The 20,572-nt window shown below is 38.2% G+C and overlaps 1 protein-coding gene across 1 annotated transcript; it reads left to right on the top strand.

Moving 5' to 3' along the window:
* Window positions 1-10,087: 10,087 nt before the first annotated feature.
* Window positions 10,088-19,429, top strand: LOC145131752 (uncharacterized). The gene is made up of 3 exons (XM_079066406.1): window positions 10,088-10,480; window positions 18,083-18,555; window positions 18,625-19,429. The coding sequence occupies exons 1-3, from the start codon at window positions 10,088-10,090 to the stop codon at window positions 19,427-19,429; spliced, it is 1,671 nt and encodes a 556-aa protein (XP_078922532.1).
* The last annotated feature ends 1,143 nt before the right edge of the window (window positions 19,430-20,572 follow it).

Genomic DNA, 20,572 nt, shown 5'->3' with positions numbered 1-20,572 from the left:
GAGAAGGGATTGTACAGCTACCACCACCGCCACAACAGTTTCAGATCTGATTTACTTCCAGTGCAATCAGAGGGGCCACAAGAAGGCCCAATGTCCGAGTCTGGTAGTAGCAGGACAGGTGGTGGCACCCGCTCCTGCCATGTTGAGGATTACAAATGGTCGTCAGGGCCGGGAAGAGGCGCCTACGGTGAGGAGCAGGGACGAGGGACGAGGATGTCCAGAAGACAACTTTTAGGACTCGCTATGGGCACTATGAGTTCGTGGTGATGCCATTTGGGCTCACCAATGCTCCAGACGCGTTCATGGACCTCATGAACCGAGTGTGCATACCGATGCTGGATCGTTCTGTGATTGTTTTTATTGATGATATCTTGGTCTATTTGAAGACTCAGGAGCAGCATGAGGAGCACCTGAGGGAGGTGCTGGAGACACTGAGGAGAGAGAGACTTTTCGCAAAGTTCTCTAAGTGTGTGTTTTGGTTGCGCGAGGTGCAGTTTCTGGGGCACCTTGTCAACCATAAAGGTATTCTGGTCGATCCGGCCAAGATAGAGGCCGTGATGCGGGGGGAGGTTCCGAGGTCTCCAACTGAGATTCAGAGTTTTCTTGGCCTAGCGGGTTATTACAGGAGATTCATCCAGGATTTCTCCAAGATTGTTGTTCTGTTGACCCGACTGACCAAGAAGTCAGTGACATTCCACTGGGGGCGTGAGCAGCAGGCAGCTTTCGAGACTCTTAGACAGCGGTTATGCGAGGCACCGATTTTGACTCTGCCCGAGGGAGTTAATGACTTCGTGGTTTATTGTAACGCGTCGATTACGGGCATGGGTGCAGTTTTGATGCAGAGGGGTCATGTGATAGCCTACGCGTCGAGGCAACTGAAGCCTCACGAGGCTAACTATCCGACGCATGATTTAGAGTTGGGGGCTGTGTTTTCGCCCTCAAGATTTGGCAAAATTACCTCTATGGAGTCCGTTGCACCATTTACACGGACCGCAAGAGTTTGAGGTACCTCACGGATCAGCCGAATCTGAACATGAGGTAGTGTCGATGGTTAGATGTGGTGATGGATTATGACTGTGAGATCCTTTACCACCCGGACAAGGCCAATGTAGTGGCCGACGTCCTGAGCCGCAAGGCGGTGGCGGCTCCGATTAGAGATATATGCTTGAAGATGACAGTGATTACTCCACTTCTGGAGCAGATTAGAGAGGCGCAGGTTGAGGGTCTGAAGGAAGAGCGTCAGAAGTGCGAACGGATTGTAGGCCGGGTGGGCACGTTTGATTATGACAGTCGAGGGTTGTTGACCCTGCATAGGAGGGTCTGGGTTCCGTACTTGTGCGGAGTGCGGCAGGTTCTGATGGATGAGGCCCATAAGTCGAGGTCCTCCATCCATCCTCGGGCGACGAAGATGTACCGAGATCATCGCCCTGATTACTGGTGGCCCTGCATGAAGCGGGACGTTGCTTGCTATGTGGAGCGGTGTTTGACCTGCAGGAAGGTCAAGACTGAGCACCAGAGACCACACATCAAGATGCAGCCGTTGGACATTCCCGTGTGGAAATGGGAAGATATCACTATGGATTTCATTACCAAGGTTCCCAGGACCGCACATGGAGTAGATTCGATATGGGTAATCATGGATCGGTTGACCAAGAGTGATCATTTTATCCCAATCCAGGAGAGTATCTCGGCCGAGAAGCTGGCTGAGATATACGTGTGTGAGATAGTGGCACGACATAGAGTGCCTGTCTGGGTGGTGTTAGACCGAGATGTCCGTTTCACTTCCAGATTTTGGAAGCGGTTTCATGAGGAGATAGATACTCGTCTCCACTTCAGCACCGCTTTCCAACCTCAGACAGACGGACAGAGCGAGAGGACGATACACACTCTCGAGGACATGCTACGTGCATGTGTTTTGGATTTTGGTGGCAGTTGGGATACGCATCTTCCGTTAGCGGAATTTTCGTATAACAACAGTTACCATGCCAGCATAGACCGACCTCCCTTCGAGATGCTCTACGGGAGGAAATGTAGGACCCCAATCTGTAACAACCCATTACTTTCCGAGTCAACAAAAGTCAAATCCGATAAATAAAATTCGAGTCTTTATTTATTTCGTTAAATTCATAAAGATTAGAAAATAATAAAAATTATATAAATAAAGGTTATATAAGTTTATATAAGTTTTCGGAATCAAAAACACTCGAAAAACCGAGATTTTTCCCTCGAAACCGCAAACCTCGTGACAACAAACTGTTTTTCGACCGAAAAGCCTCGGATAACAAACATGATTTCGGCCGAAAACCCTCTCTACGGCCGAAAACCTAACCGGATATATTTTTTTCATCCGAAAACTTAGTCATTTTCTCACTTTTTCACTCGAAAACACTACCAATTCTCTCTCAAGTATCATCCAAGAACATTCATATCTTCATAAACAATACTTTGAATCTTCATATTTTTCACCAAGAGCACCAAGAACAACCTTCAAATCTTCAAGTGACCGAAAATAGCTCAGGACCGCAAACCGTTTTCGGTCGATAACCCCTAGAACCGAAAACTCATCAACACTTGTGCAATTTTCGGTAATTACCGTCAACACAAAACAAGTGTTTGTAACACTTTAATTAATGGTTTCACTAATTTAAATACAATTATGTGTTTAAATATTATTAGGATACCGTTAGTGCTGCGTACGCCAACTCGAGGGTCATCTCTACAGTCCGCTATCCAATCACGAGCACATACCAAAAGTGAGTTCATACCCCTACATTTTCACTGTTTTAAATGTTTTTAAGGGGGGGGGGATACAAGTAAAACACAAAGATTTTTGTGTTTTTATACAAACGATTTCTAACAGTTTCAAAACTTTTGCAATTGATTCAAACAGAGATTTCACTACATTTTACAAATATATTCATATATTTTAACCCCTTTTGTACCATGTCGAGCATAAGGGTGTTTTCCTTCATACAACTAAATTTCAAAAGCTTTCAGTACAATACAGATCATACATTAAACTATAATTGGTATAGTTTTGGAACACTACACTACTTATGCCAAGTACAATACACCAAATGAGAACATACATACAAACTATAATAGGTATAATTTAGGATAGAATACACTATTTTAACAGTTCAGAAACAACATGTAAACTATGGTAGATATAGTTTATGGAACACTGCACTATATTCCTTATACAAGGATGCATTACGAAATAATTATTTAAGTATAACTATTTTACTTTACAAAGTACATTACTACAAGGTTATACATACATTTTCAAGTACAAGAGAACACTACAACACTACACATAAATTAGTTAATACAGGGTTGTGAGGCACTACTTCAGTTGTACCCATCAGGGTACGAAACTAAATCCTATACAATATAACCAGAGTCTCCTGGAGGGAGAGCGTGAGATTTGTATATAGATCTATACGGGACTAAAAATCACACACCTAAACTGCTAGGTACAGTTAGGCCGGCAGGCCTGGGGTGATAAATGTCATAACGTTTCCGACGCCTGAAGAACGTTGTAGAGGTCACTAGGTCATATCAAGCATGGTTATACGAAACTCACAACAATATAAACTAAAACATTTGTTTACGGGATTTCATTTCTTCGAATGGTTTTATTTTAAATAATAAAACTACACTACATTACAACTGGAGGATTCCAGAGATTTCAAACAAACGGTTTTATTTTAATTAATGAAACTACACTACTCTATTATACAATACAACTCGTAGTAACCAGGCATATATACAAAGGTTTTCATACAAGGATTTCATAACAAACACTACTACGTTATACAGAACAAAGGTACATTTTGGTCTTAAGGCATAAGACTACTTTTCACTACTAAAAAGAATATTGGATTTTCTTGAGGAACACATACGAGCATTTTTCAAAGATCAATGACAAGTTTCCATTACAAAAACATACTTATGAACTCACCAACTTAAATGTTGATACACTTTCAAAAACACTTGTATTCTCAGGGAACCGATAGATAGATACACCCGCAGGTTTTGAAAAGACGGAGCTTTTAGAGTCGTGTCTTTTATACTTTTGTTATACATTTTTGATGTCATACAAATTATGTATTGAACAGATGTAAATACTATATTCAATCAATGTAATGGTTGTGTTTGATTTGATTACTATTATGCAATTGTTGTTATACTGAACATGACGTACTCCGCCCCCAAACGTTTCTGCCGTTCCGGTTTGGGGGTGTGACAGATTGGTATCAGAGCATTGTTTATAGTCAACTAAGTATATCAAACTTTACAAGATATACAACTATAAACACTATGGGGCCAAAGCGCTCTGAACTAAAAGTATACTTTTAAAATATAAGTATTTTATAGGAAGTATACAAGTATACCTACATACTAGAAACTGTATCACAAGAAGAACAAAACAAAAGTATTTAGATGTTGTATACTACGGTTAAACCTGGACAATTATATAATCATATCTGGGATGAATATAGCCTGATCAACTATATTTATTCGAGATATGACGAACATGTGTTTGGGAGTGATAGTGGTGTTGCAACAAGTCTAAAACTTACCAAACTCTATATAAAGGAAAAACTAGAACCTAACGTACAGTTAAAATACTATAGGAGTATTTTATAGCACTACAATACTAGAGATAAACACGTGAAAACAAAGAACTCTTACTAATAGATCTATAATTTCTAAGTGTATACTTCTAAGTTATATATAAGTAAGATTTCATAGACTCAGAATAGGTGGTTTAACTTTACTTCCTGTTCCTTGTTTGGTTGTGGACTTAGAGTAGGATCACTTAGTCGAAGGTCTATTTAATTTTAGTTATATATAGTTTGTGTACACTATGTGATTATAGGGGGATCAAGCATGAACCACACTATACAAATTGATTCCAATTGTTGCTATTAATTTCATGGAGATTGTTTACTTGTATTAGTAGACTTTCTTTGTAAATCGCTTAATAGAACACTATAACTATCAGGATTAGATATATCTCGTTCATTATCACCTGACTCATGACCCCTATGGAGGACTTATTGTTACTTTCTCTTTAATCGTTAGAGACAAAGATGCCTCCAAAGAAGTCCAATAGGAAGAAAAGCAGCACCTCGACAAACCCACTACCGCCACCACCACCCCAATTTGACCCTGCTGTCTTCCAAGCAGTAGTAACCGCCGATGTGGCTGCCGCCATATCGCAGATCGATAACAGCAGCACTAGCCGATCGGGTAGTGGTACCAATCCCCTTAACCTCGGAGGTAGCCAAGGACACCCGAAAGAGTGTTCCTATAAGGATTTCACAACCGCTAAACCCAAATCCTTCAATGGCACCGGAGGTGTCATTACCTTAACTCGTTGGTTTGAAAAGACCGAATCAATCTTTGAGATCTGTGCATGCCCCGAGTCGAGCAAAGTAAAATTTGCAACATGCACCTTCACCGATAGAGCTCTAACTTGGTGGAACATCCAAGCTAAATCCCTTACTCTTCCGGTAGCCAATGCTATGAGTTGGGACGATTTGAAAGAACTGATGCTCGTAGGGATGAGCATATGGACCGGGGAACCGGCCGGAACCGGTCCCAGAACCGGAACCGGTACCGGAACCGGAACCCGATGGAACCGGTCGGGCCGGGACCGATACTATATTTTCGTCAATTTTCGGCTCAAAACCGGGAATCGGACCGGATAATCTTTTTCCGTTTGGACTTCTTATTTGGACCTAAAAAAAGTGATCGTCGACTCGACATAGATAAAAAAACGCTCTTCAAAAAAATCCCACAGTAGTAGGCATAAACCCCTACTCGGCGACCCCAACTCTCCAAGTCACGAAGCCTGCTGCAATCTTTTAGTGGGAGAAAGGGTGACCGGGAGAAAGAAGAACGACTGCTATAGAGGTTTCCTGATATTGATGTGTTTCCTGTTATTGATCGATTCCTAGTAAGTTTTTAAGTTTGCATTAAGAGTCTTAGAAATTTAGAGATGCATACATTTATGGTTTTGTCCACGTATATATCAATATATAAAAATCAAAACCACATAAATATCAATATGTAAAAATAGTTTAACTGAGATTCATAAATTTGTACTATCGTCGATGCACTACATTAACTTAATAGATACAAATCTCATATCATTGAAATAAACTTGTTAATAAGCATTGATGCTTATTAGATCACCGAAAGTAATGGTTTAATTATGCTTATTAGATCAAGTCAACCTGTTGTTTGGCAAAGTTTTCAAAGCATTAGAAACTTAGAATACATGCAAAAGATCATTTATAAAGATAAATCATACTTCTATGTATAAAGATAAATCATAACAGTTTTGCATATATTGATAAGTCAATTACGTCTTCAATTTTGACGTAAGTTATAGACAATCAACTTTTGACCTTCGAGCTTATAATCACATTCAATAACCGGGCATAAACCAAAACCGTAACCAAAAAATACGTTGCTATTTCTCGAAGACCGGTTCCAAAATCGAAAACCTGGCAAAAACCGGACCCTGAACCGGAACGGGTAGAACCGGCGGGCCGGTTTGGTTCTTGATTTTGGCCGAAGCCGGTTCCCGGTTCGGTTCCGGGTCGGGCCGGTTCCAGCCGGTTCGGTCCATTCGCTCATGCCTAGATGCTCGCTGAATACTGCCTGAGGGGCGAGATGCAGAAACTGGAGCAGGAGCTATGGAATCTGAAGATGATGAGTTCCGACATCTCTGCATACACTGCAAGGTTCAGTGACCTGGCTCTACTTTGCCCCGGGATGGTCACCCCGGAGAGCAAGAAGGTGGACAGGTACATTTGGGGACTAACTCCCCCAACTCAAAGGAATTTTCTGGCCGCTAAGCCACTTACCTTCGACAGTGCCAAACGTCTGGCACGGACACTGATAGATCATGGAGATAGCCAAAACTCCATGACAGTCATCCCTGAACAGCCCAAAGAGGGTGGTAGCAATAATAAATTTTTGAACAAGCGGAAAGGCCAATCTCCGCAGGAACCCTCCAAGAAACAGCAAATAGTGGCAGTCCATTCTGCTACCATTCCTGCTGCCATTCCTACTACTCAAACACCGCCTAGTCGCTACGCTGGGAATCTGCCGAGGTGTGATAAATGCAATTTCCATCATCACGGGCCTTGCCGTGAGATGCAGTGCAATAATTGCAGCAAAAGGGGCATACAACCCGTTTTTGCAAGACACCAGCACAACCAACCAATCAAACCCCTGGAGCTGGAGTAGGATAAGCCTGCTATGGATGTGGTGAAACCGGGCACTACAAGAGGGATTGCCCGAAGGCAAGAAATGTTGGCAACACAGGGAGAGTGCTGACAATGGGTCAGCAGGAAGCAGTAGCTGATCCTACCGTAGTCACGGGTACGTTCCTACTCTATAACTCTTAGGCATGCATTCTCATTGATAGTGGTGCGGAGAGGAGTTTCTTTAGCCATAAATTCAAACACCTACTCAAACACAAACCACAATCACTAAACGAAACATTCACCATCGAGATGGCTAACGGGAAGAAAGAGAGCACTAACGATATATTCATAGGCTGTACCCTCACTCTAAACGAGCACTCTTTTTCCATTGACCTTATGCCGGTCTCCATAAAAAGCTTCGAAGTCATTATCGGGATGGATTGGTTAAGTCCTAACCGTGCCGATATTCTGTGCTACGAAAAAGCCATTCACCTTAATCTGCCAAATGGCGAAGCCCTTGTTATCTATGGCGACAAACTCAGTTCAAACCTTCGCATCATATCTTGCATAAAAGCCCAAAAATACCTACGAAAAGAGTGTCACGCATTCTTAGCTCACGTGGTTAACGAAAAAAACGAAGTTAAAGACCTCGAGAGCATCCCTGAAGTCTGTAAGTTTCCTGATATCTTCCCCGAAGATCTTCCAACAGTTCGTCCTGAACGCCAAGTCGAGTTCCAAATCGACTTAATCCCTGGAGCTACCCCCGTAGCCAAATCCCCGTATCGTCTAGCTCCAACAGAGATGCAGGAATTATCCAGCCAACTAAACGAACTGCTCTGTAAGGGATTCATTAGACCATGCTTCTCACCCTGGGGAGCACCGATCCTATTCGTTAAGAAGAAGGATGGATCTTTCCGAATATGCATAGATTATCGTGAAGTGAACAAGCTCACTATTAAAAACCGATACCCTCTCCCGCGTATAGATGACGTCTGCGATCAACTCCAAGGAGCCAAATACTTTTCAAAGATAGACCTGAGATCGGGGTATCACCAGTTACGAGTCCATGAGAATGATGTTCCCACAACAGCATTCTGAACTCGTTATGGTCACTACGAGTTTGTAGTAATGCCCTTTGGTCTAACCAATGCAACCGCTGTATTCATAGATCTAATGAATCGGGTTTGCCGACTCTTCCTAGAAAAATTTGTGATAGTATTCATAGACGATATACTTATCTATTCACGAAGCGAGGAAGAACATAGTCAGAACTTGAGACAAGTTCTAGAAACTTTACGGACGGAGAATCTTTACGATAAGTTCTTAAAGTGCGAGTTTTGGATTTGGAAGGTAAATTTCCTTGGTCACGTGGTCAGTGAAGAAGGCATACACGTGGACCCTTCCAAAATTAAGGCAATCGAGAATTGGTCAGCCCCGAGAACGCCCACAGAGATCCGCCAATTTTTGGGACTTGCTAGGTACTATCGCAGATTTATACAAAATTTCTCCAGAATCGCTAAATCGCTTACTACCCTGACTCAGAAGGGTGTAACCTTTAGTTGGGGAGAACAACAAGACACTTCATTCCAGACTCTAGCAAGCCCTATGCATCGCACCTATCTTGTCTCTTCCAGAAGCGACGAAAGACTTTGTAGTTTACTGTGATGCATCCAATCAGGGGCTAGGCTGTGTGCTTATGCATCGAGGAAAAGTTATTGCTTATTCCTCGAGACAGCTTAAGACACACGAAGTCAACTACACTACTCATGATCTTGAGTTGGGAGCAGTGGTCTTTGCACTGAAAATCTGGAGACATTATTTTTATGGTACTAAGTGCACTATCTTCACCGACCACAAAAGCCTTCAACATATCTTTGACCAGAAAGAACTTAACATGAGACAACGACGATGGGTAGAGCTACTCAATGATTACGAATGCGAAATTCGCTATCATCCCGGTAAAGCCAATGTAGTAGCGGATGCCCTTAGTCGAAAGGAGTACTCAGGTCGTCGGGTGAAGGCACTAACCATGAAAATCCATTCACATCTGTCCACACAAATCAAGGAGGCTTAGTTAGAAGCCTTGAAGCCGGATAATGTGGCAGATGAAGCCTTGAGAGGAATGGAGAAGAACTTAGAAATCAAGGGTGACGGTGTCCGTTACTTCATGAATCGGATCTGGACACCGAAGTATGGTGGCTCGGAATACATGTGTTTGTACTGTATGTTTCCAGATTTCGGTTCGATGCCGGGGCGGTCCCGAGGAATGTTAGTATGATACCGGACTACGGTCTGATGTCGGGTGGGGCAATGTTTAACTGTATTATTTTATTATGCTCACATGTATTCCAAGATCTGCTCGATGTCGGGCGGGGCCCGATGCCGAATAGGGTTCGATGCCAAGCGGGGCTCGATGCCGGGAAAGCCGATGCCGAGCTTGACTCGATGTAGCAGAAGCGGGGCCCAAAATATGTTATGTGTTATGTGTATGGTATGTGGTAGTTGGGAGACTCACTAAGCTTCGTGTTTACAGTTTTCAGTTTTGGTTTCAGGTACTTCAGGTAGCAAGGGGAAGAGCTCGGGATGACTGCAGTGCACACACCATTATGTTTTTAGCCTGGGACATTTACTCTGATATTTTGACAGTTGTCTTGATATGAGATACTATTACTTATGTTTTGATGTGATGGTCTTGGATAATTTTGGTTTATTTATTAATTAAAATTGAAAATTTTGGTCATGATTTTTGGGATGTTTCAAGTGACCATAATTGTTCAAAGAATTTCAAATTTGGATCAATTGTTACATATAGATGGATAGGTACCCACTTTACCCAACAATTTTTCAATAATCAGAAGATGAGTGTGAGGTTACTAAGAGAGGAGGTGAAAACCACTTTTGGCCTTGTTGTAAGTATGAGTCAGTGTAGGAGAGCCAAGAAGTATGCATTAAGTCTAGTTGAAGGCACAGTTGCAGAAAATTATGCTACAATATGGTCTTACGGTGAGGAGATTAAAAGATCAAATCCTGGATCCACTGTTAAAATTTATATGGATACAATTCCTGATGGTAAGAATTACTTCAGCAAGATTTACATATGCTTTGCTGCAGTCAAAGAGGGGTGTAGTGGAGGGTGTAGAAGGATGATTAACTTGGATGGTTGTTTCCTGAAAAGTTTTTGCCAAGGTGAGTTGCTTTGTGATTTTGGTAGGGATGGTAACAATAGAATATTCCTAATTGCTTGGGCAGTTGTATGTGTGGAAAACAAGGAGAATTGGAAATGGTTCATTGAAAATCTTTTTGAGTTTTGAGCATTCTAACACTCCTATGGTGTACATGCAACCCTATAAACCTTGGATCTATGTTTTCTTTATTTTACATGCAAATATTAACTATTCCAAGGTTTCATCCTAACTAGCATATTATGAAGCACCTATACTACAAAGTTCTAGTTAGATGACATACCTTTTGATGTAGCTTGATGTCTTCAAGCTTTAAGAGCTTAGCCCCAATAGTGTGGAAGCCTCAAATGGAATCACAAATCACCAAAACACCTTGGAAGAACTTGAGAGAATATGTATGCACACTAAAATCGGCCCACTCTTATTTTCACACACTTGTGCTAATTTTGTGAGCCAAGGACCCCTTTATATATTATGGAGGATTAGGGTTACATCCATGTAAACCCTAATACCCATGGCCTTTCATTTACATAGGATCCATGGTTTAAAAGCTCCATGGACCATCCATGAAAGCTTAGCCCAACCTAAATGAACTTGGCCCATTCCATATATATAAGAGTCCATATTTAATTAGTTCTTTTTGATCACTTAATTAATTCTAAATTAATTCTTGATCAATACTAATTAAATAATATGATTCCATATTAATATATTAGAACTTATAATATATTAATATAAATCATAAATATACTATTCTCAAAAGACTATCCATATAAATTGTGCCGGTGAAGTGCAACCCAAATGGACCATGTCGGGTCGGGTCAAGTACATACCAAATATAGTTATGGACTTAGACATTAATCCAACAGTCTCCCACTTGGATAAGTCTAAAACTATTATTGAGTATGACTTCAAAACCTAAGTGGCAATCGTAGCTCTTAAAGCCGCTGTCGAACTCTAACCTTGTCAATGACTTGTCCATTAGATAAGGGATCATATATTCCTCCATTCTAGATATCATATGGACTGAGACATGGATTATAATCATTCTCTCTGTCCATTTGTTGTTTCCCGATTTTCGATTTATGATGACTGACTGATTGAACAAATCAAATCAGTCCTGGCTTGGCCAAGCACTCACATGTGTCATTGCTAAATCATCGAGGGGCCCACAGATATCGCTTTTATCCCGAAGGTAAAAGGAATGAATAAACTTCGACTCATATGGGTTGTTCTACTACTTGTTGAATCATACACAAAGGCACGTTTTATAACATCGAGTTACCAATGCGTTTTCGTGCAATCAATGTATAACCAACTCATAGTAACAACTCATATCTCTAGGTTTTAAGAATATACGATATTATCGTCTCATGATCACTCGTGATAAAATCCATGAAGTGATTCAAATGAGCGCGGGTTGAATCTAATACTCAGAACTTATGAGCACTCATGAGTGTTGTAACACCACTTTGTCCACCAACTTGGACCTCTACAAACCAACCCATGACAGTCTTGATTCATATCTACTTCCAACATATGACCGACTGTGGATGGTTTGAATAACTTAATCATTCAGGAAAAGCGACTTAGTTATTCTAGAAGTCAAAACATGCAAAGTGAAACACAAGAATAAATGAATCAAATATGGTATCAAACCCTATGAATATAAATAAACACTTTTATTTATCACCATACTGATTACTCATTATTCATTATTTCGGTTTTATCAACTTTATACTTGAATTAAAAACACTAGTTGTCCCATGCTCCAAGCATGTACACTATGTTTTTTCTTAAACAATAGCTTTGCCATACACCAAGTATGCACTCTATGTTTGTCTATGATCCTTACTTTGTGAAATAAACCAATTGAACATAATTTCAATGATTCTAATTTCACACTCCCAAATCCTTATCGAAAAATGTGAGAATTTCAAATTCCTATCATTTATCGAAATCTATTTAGATTTTAAACTTATATGCACTGACCCTCCTGTAATGAAGATGTACAAAGTCACAAAGACTTGTCAACAGTCATTATAAGGTATTCCAATGGAGATCAACTCCATGGAAACTAAGTCTCATATTCAAAGTACATTGCTTTGGACATGCTTCTTGCATTAAGTTTTCTAATCTTACACATATAACTTCCACCTATGGAGACAACTCCATATTCTCATTTTGACTATCACTTCTGAATAAGAGATGCCTCTTTTCAGAATATGTCAATATGGTCCTTCCAAAATTAGCACTGTACTTCCAACTGTCCCTAAGCAACCAATCTTTGGTAAACCTCAGATTGTCCTCGACAATTGCTTAATCATTTTAGTCATATCCAATTCTAAACCTTTTCCCTTCTTAATGCCTCTGGGCATTTGGAAAAATTTAGAAATGACAAATATTATAGCACATGCAATCGATCCAGTCTTTTGCTACAATATTTTTATTTGCCATGCTTTTCAAAATTTGACTATGAAGAGGGATGTCGTAATCATAATCAAATTTGAGAACGCAATATATAGAGTTTCCTTAAGTTGAACCAATCCAACATGAAATTCATATATATATTCTTGACTAAGGATGATTAAGGTCTCAATCTAAGCATTTAGAACTGAAATGAAGTATATCCTCTCCCTTAATTGTAGCAAAACAACTTTTTCAATCCTTGCAGCCTCACGAATTGAAACTTTTGTTTCCTATAATTAACATTGCTAACTTGCAACACTAACAATAATTATCATGCTCCCACTAACATGATGATTATTAGCATAACACTTATGCTCCCACTAGCTTTGACATGTACTCAGAAATCAGCTGGACTTCTACAAATCAATACTTTATTGACTTTCTTACCAAAGATCAGATTTCTGATACGAGATGCTTTGATAAAACTTTATCAAAATCATACACCTTTCCTTAGATAGCATGCATGTGTGTCTAAACAGTTTCAGAACTATGAAAAGGGATGTCGTAATCATAGTCTCAATTGTTTAGACCTTTTGCCATCTGCTTCAAATCTACTTGGTGGAAGTGTTTCCTCACCATCATTTTCATGAATCGGAGAGAAACCTTATGACCCTTAGATTTTATGGTGTATGTGTTCTTATCCATGTGAATCGTCAAAACCATAGTCATAAGACAAGGATAATGACAAATCCAAACTCATATGGATTGAACTTGTGCAATATTAACCTCTTTCCATCTGGCAGCACAAGGGCCTTCCATTGCTTCCAAGTAGTTATGCAAACAATTGAGAACATGTAGAACTCAAATATATATAGCCAACTTAACTGGAATGGGCACAGAAATGTCAACACGATAGGTTATAAACCTCTAGTTCTGTGCTAGTGATGAAATACATGTTTTATTCTTGATTACTTCTTGAAACCCTTTCAGGATCTTTAAGACTCCCACTATCCTCTTGACATATAAGACTATCTTGCCAAATATTCAAGAGATAGTGCAGATTCTTTATCAAGACAAACACTTCACACAATTGGCCTTAGTTGGTCTTTGTTTTTTCCAAAACATCACAACTTACCAATTTCAAATGTACAAGAGTAGGACACTTTTACTCTTACATTTGACAAGTTTTTTAAACCTTTCTTTAAGATATGTCACTCAAGTTACAATCTTGGAGTATGACTCTAAGAATTGTTTTGGACCGAAGTATGACTCATCTTCCTGATCTAACCATTTCAACAATTCATGGCTCCTCTTCTTAGTCATAAGAATGCACTAAGATGACCTTTAGAGGACTAATTGTGATATGATTTCTAAATCATTAAGATGATCACAAACATGATACTAAATTACTCTCCCATCTTTTCAGATTTGAGAAACTTTTATCTTTCTGCCTAATTTGATTCTTCCCATTCGTTCTGCCATACATTGAGACTTTTCCAATGTTTCAGAATCATACTTAAACTTGTAAGTATAACCATATTTACTAAACTTTAGTAAATCAAATAGTCTTAACGAGCTTTGTGGTGGACATGACCAGTGCACAAGAATGTGTACTCGATCCCTTTAGTCCTTCACTTGACTCACACATCCATGTGAACAAGTAATTAGTCTTGATTTTCCAATGCTTGAAAGTTCTCATTCATCATACTATTCAGGTTGCATGATTCCAAGTTTCGGTCCAATTGAAACTTGGGTGATGAGGAACTTTCCAAATTTGGTAAATTTAGACACTACCACAAATGAAAGAATCAAATCCATTTTCCAATATTGCTGTCAGTGGAATCATATAAGCAACAATTTTCCACAAATGCCATTGTAAGGATACTTCAAATAAATAAAATTAAACAATTTTCTTTTATTTTAAAACTTTGCGGAAAAACTTATCCTTACAATCCATGTGGAAAGTTGTTGTTATCTATTCCTTAGCAATATATCATAACTTCTTAAGCAACTGCTCAAAATTCTAATGCGATCGAAATCCACCTTCGCGATCAGAATCAGCATATACTTCCTTTAAGATTTCTCTGTATTCTTTGATTCTTAAAACATCAACATGTGACCCAGTCACATCATGTAATGAGGATCTCAGAATAGAACTTAACAGAGTTAGATAATGGGCTCTACCTGATGTAGAGTCAAACTTATTGACTTTAACATCCTTAGGTAAATTTGGCAGCTTTGCAATCAACGCCCCTTCCTTTGGCAAAATAAACATATGGACCCTTTGGTAATGGGACTATCTCAGACTTAGCCTTTCTCTTTACCATTTGGTAAACCGGGTTGACTATGGCCAATCCCTTTCCATTGGGAAGAGAATGCTATTTCTGGATTTCCAGTGTCACCATTGTCACTGTCCATAAAGTTTTTGGGAAGTTGATCTTCTAATCAAATTTGCTGTACTATCGTTCCAAATCATTGCTGATTCGGCAGCACCAAGCAAATAGATATGATCATTAAGGTTCATGTCATAGTCTGTTTCATAGTAGTCCCAAAGGAACTCACTATGTGACTTAGAAAGTGATTGAACATCCAACTTTCTCAAGACTTTGACACCCAACTCTCCCGGCTTGTCAATATGTGACTTCATCTCTAAGATGTGATCACACATAGACCTTCCTTGCCATTAGGGCTTGAGTGACCTTGAACTTGTGGGTTAAGGAGAATAATTGGAGGAGGTGGAGGAAGAGAAGTATGACTTCCATGAGCCAAACTCGGGAAGTCATATTCATTAGGAAAGCTTGGTTTGGGAAGATCATTGTTGTCTAAACCAGACATCAACAATGAGAGAAATTCACGTAAAGTTGATTTAAGTCCTTAATATAACACCCAATATGATATATTAAGGCTAGGACCCAACAAACTATTTTATAACTTGGAAGAGGGATGCCGTAATCCAAGCTATAAAATATTTGAAGGTAGGTGAATGACGATTCACCAATTTCCACCAAGATAAACGAAATTTATTATTAGGTTTTAATTGGTTTTGAAACTCCTAGATTCTTTTGAGATTCATTGAACTTTTCAATGGCGTGTTTCAATCTCGAGTGTGCCCTTCAGGTTTTGTGACTGGGATGCCGAGGATCACAAAACAAGGTGTGAAGTAACCATGCAAATATACTTGGTACGCTTAATATTTACCCCTCAATCGATGTGCCGGTTAACCACACACGCTCCAACGATACTATGATAAACATTAAGTTACCCTTTGCCTACCTTGTTAAGTCCAGGTTAGTGTGCCAGTTAACCACACACGCTCCACTAACAGCTTAAACAAAGTGCAAAGTGTAATTTAATGGATTAGCACCTTATTAACATTTTCCTAAGTAACTAAGATTGGGAATTTATAAAACGTTTAGTTACTTAGTATTTATCATTAATACTTTTAATGAAGGGAGAATTATAGTCCTTGTCCTACCTGTTCGGCTAAGGACCCTCCACCAGTCAAGGAAGCGGTGGGTGAGAGTGGACACCCATTAAACTGCCATTTTATAGGCAGTAACCTTATATCCCCTTTATAGACCGGCTTCGTGAATACTAATGGTAAGACGACTTGCTCTTATACATATAATATATTAAACTTTTAATATTATAATAGTATAAGGGTGTATTTTAGACATTTAAAATACTTGGTGGTTTAATCTATTAATTAAACTATACTCTTAATTTAATTAAATTTAAACCATGTCATTATGGAATTATTAATTCTCTTTTAATTAAACACTTTAATTATCTATTAATAAAGTCCATAAGAGTTAATTGAATTATTCAATAAAACATCATAATTCCAATTATTAAATTCACAATTAAAACCATTTAATTAATTGTTTAAGTTATGAACCCAAGAGTTTTAGAATTCAATTCTTTTTTTTATCATAAAAAAACTTTTTCCAAATTCCAAAACTTGAGGGCAAGTTTTGTAACTCTTGAAAACTTTTGGATTCCATAGCTTAAGAACAAGCTATGGAATTCTTTAAAACATTAAGACCAAGTTTTATAACTACATCAAAAACTTTGAATCAATTTTTTTTTAAAAACCTTTTTATATCCATAACTTATGGAGGTTTCAAAAAACTCTTTAGATCAAACTTTTAAAACTAATAAAATAATCATATCATTTTATCTTTTACTAAATTTGACCTAATTCAACTCATATAGCAAATGATTCAAATTTTACAAATAATTAGTTTTTCACAAAAACAAGTAATTATCTTAAAATTTGACAAACGTCATGTTTTTTTTTCTTTTTTTTTCCAACTTTGAAAATAAAACATTTGCATCAATATAACAGAAAACAACCCATGGCTCTGATACCACTGTTGAGTTTTGAGCATTCTAACACTCCTATGGTGTACATGCAACCCTATAAACCTTGGATCTATGTTTTCTCTATTATACATGCAAATATTAACTATTCCAAGGTTTCATCCTAACTAGCATATTATGAAGCACCTATACTACAAAGTTCTAGTTAGATGACATACCTTTTGATGTAGCTTGATGTCTTCAAGCTTTAAAAGCTTAGCCCCAATAGTGTGGAAGCCTCAAATGGAATCACAAATCACCAAAACACCTTGGAAGAACTTGAGAGAATATGTATGCACACTAAAATCGGCTCACTCTTATTTTCACACACTTGTGCTAATTTTGTGAGCCAAGGACCCATTTATATATTATGGAGGATTAGGGTTACATCCATGTAAACCCTAATACCCATGACCTTTCATTTACATAGGATCCATGGGTTAAAAGCTCCATGGACCATCCATGAAAGCTTAGCCCAACCTAAATGAACTTGGCCCATTCCATATATATAAGAGTCCATATTTAATTAGTTCTTTTTGATCACTTAATTAATTCTTGATCAATACTAATTAAATAATATGATTCCATATTAATATATTAGAACTTATAATATATTAATATAAATCATGAATATACTATTTCTCAAAAGACTATCCATATAAATTGTGCCGGTGAAGTGCAACCCAAATGGACCATGCCGGGTCGGGTCAACTACATACCAAATATAGTTATGGACTTAGACATTAATCCAACAAATCTTGCAGAAGATTTGCAGTGTTGGAATGAAAGAAGAGGTTTGGTTTTAATTTCTGATCAACACAAGTTATGTTTGTAAAATATTTAATATAGTATAATAAATATTTACATTTCTAACTTCACCTATTACTGGTACATATACAGGGTTTGGTTGAGGCAGTCAAAGAAGTATTCCCAGCAGCAGAACATAGGCAGTGTGCAATACATATATATGCTAATTTTAGAAAGAGGTATACTGGAGCCAAGTTTGAAAATTTGTTTAGGAGAGCAAGAAAGGCAACAACTGAAGCACATTTTAACACAGCCATGAAAGATATTGAAAAGTTGAATCCTGAACTCGTTAAGCATCTTATGGATAGAGATCCAAAGACTTGGTCTCTAGCTTTTTTTATAGTTCACCATTCATCATGTGAATCTGTGGAGAATGGATTTTCAGAGAACTTTAATAGTGTCATTTTGGATGCTAGGAAGGAACCTATTATCAGCATGTTAGAGGACATTCGTATATATGTGATGCAAAGAATGGTCACTATGAAACTCAAAGGTCAAGGATGGAATCATTATTCTGTTTGTCCAAACATCAGAACAAGATTGAATATTCTCCAAAATGAGCAAAGGTATGCACACTATTTTTTTCATACATACCTTACCTCTGTCAACATAATAATTTGCATTACTTTATGTAGGCATTGTCAGGTTGTGTCTTGTGGGGGTATGAAGTTTGAAAGAAGGAAAATGGATCAATCGTACATTGTCGATGTCACAAAAAAGGAATGCAGTTGTAGGTTATGGCAACTAAATGGGTATGGTTGTGTTCATTTAGTAGCTACAATAGCGTTTTTAAACGTAACACCTGATAGGCCATATATCGACCCATTGTACCTGGCCACCTTCTTCCACAATACCAACAAAAAGTCTATTAGTGGCATGAATGGGATGAACATGTGGCCTTCAACAGACTTTACACCTCCATTGCCTCCTTTAAAAAGAAGAATGCCAGGTAGGACAACAATCAAAAGAATAAGGGATGCTTCTGAAAGGTCTGGAAAACAAACTGTTTCAAAGGAATGGAAAAAGGTTTCTTGTGGCATATTCAAAGAGAAAGGGCACAACAAGACCACTTGCACTCAAGTGCCAAGGCCTACTAAAACTAATGTCACAAAGAAACAAAAGATCATGCAAACACAAGAATCATCGAATATGCAATGGGGTGGAGAAGATGATGTTATGGGTGATGCAGTTGAGCCAGAAACTGATGAAGTTATGAGGGTAAACGAATCTGAGCAAGTGGTGAGGGTAAACGAATCTGAGCAAGTGGTGAGGGTTAATGAAGCTGAGGAACTGGGCAGGGTTAACCAAGTTGTTAGGCAAGTGAATACTACGGGTCAACCAGACAAGAGGAAAAATTCAGAGAGAATTCTTAAACTAAAGCTTGCTAAAAGAGTTGAAAGTGAAGGTAGTAGTGTTGGATCGCCAATGGAGTTAGATTAATGACAGTTCTAATTGTGTGTCTGTTATGTGGATTGAACAAGGGAATGTATGTTTTCTATGTTGATGTATGTTATAACAATCTTAACATTTGATATTTGGATGCGCTTTTGTATTTATATTATGTATGGTCTTATTTATATTAGTGTGTACGAGGTAATTTAGTCATTAATTTTTTTTTTCAGGAGGGCATGTGAATGTTAGTTTAGGGGTAATTTAGTCATTTGAATCAGTTAATCCAATATGTGTATGTTATTTCAAGTAATTATTAAAGTAGGGGTATTTTAGTCAATCAAAGAAGTTAAATTACATACAATCCCCCTAGGTATATTAGTATCATTTTAATTAGTTAAAGAGGGCATGTGAATGTTAGTTTAGGGGTAATATAGTCATTTGAATGAGCTAATCCAATATGTGTATGTTGTTTCAAGTAATTATTAAAGTAGGGGTATTTTAGTCAATCAATGAAGTTAAATTACATACAATCCCCCTAAGTGTATTAGTCTCATTTTAATTAGTTAAAGAGGGCAAGTAAATGTTAGTATGGTCTTATTTATATTTGTGTGTACGGGGTAATTTGGTTATTAAATTTTTTTCAGGAGGGCATGTGAATGTTAGTTTAGGGGTAATTTAGTCATTTGAATCAGTTAATCCAATAGGTGTATGTTGTTTCAAGTAATTATTAAAGTAGGGGCATTTTAGTCAACCAAAGATGTTAAATTACATACAGTCCCCTAAGGTCTATTACTCTCATTTTCATTAGTTAAAGAACTAGGGGTATTTCTGTCATTATTTTTTATTCTACTAAACCCATCAGGGGTATTAGAGGCAATATTTCTTATGTGACTTAACCCACTAGGGGTATTTCAGTCATAACTTTATTATTTGACTTAACCCATTAAGGGTATTTCATTTCTTCCAGTCAATTATCCAAAGTGGGCAATCACAGATACAACAAAATAGCACTTTTCATCATTTTCCATTTGTGGGTTATAGGCAATGACAAATCTGGATATTAGATTCTTTTCTTTTTTCCCATGTCCCCACACACAAACATTAGGGTTCATGTTTTAATGGTTTAAAAAGTTTGACTTTTTCATGTGGTCCCAGGAACAAAATAAAAAAAAAAGAGTAAATTACTGAAAT

This window comes from Lactuca virosa, chromosome 8, assembly GCF_052849685.1.
Source record: "Lactuca virosa cultivar CGN04683 chromosome 8, Lactuca_virosa_CGN04683_v6, whole genome shotgun sequence".
Classification (NCBI taxonomy): Eukaryota; Viridiplantae; Streptophyta; class Magnoliopsida; order Asterales; family Asteraceae; genus Lactuca; species Lactuca virosa.
Note: the sequence above shows the minus strand (reverse complement) of the source record. Positions and strands in the feature narration are given on the sequence as shown.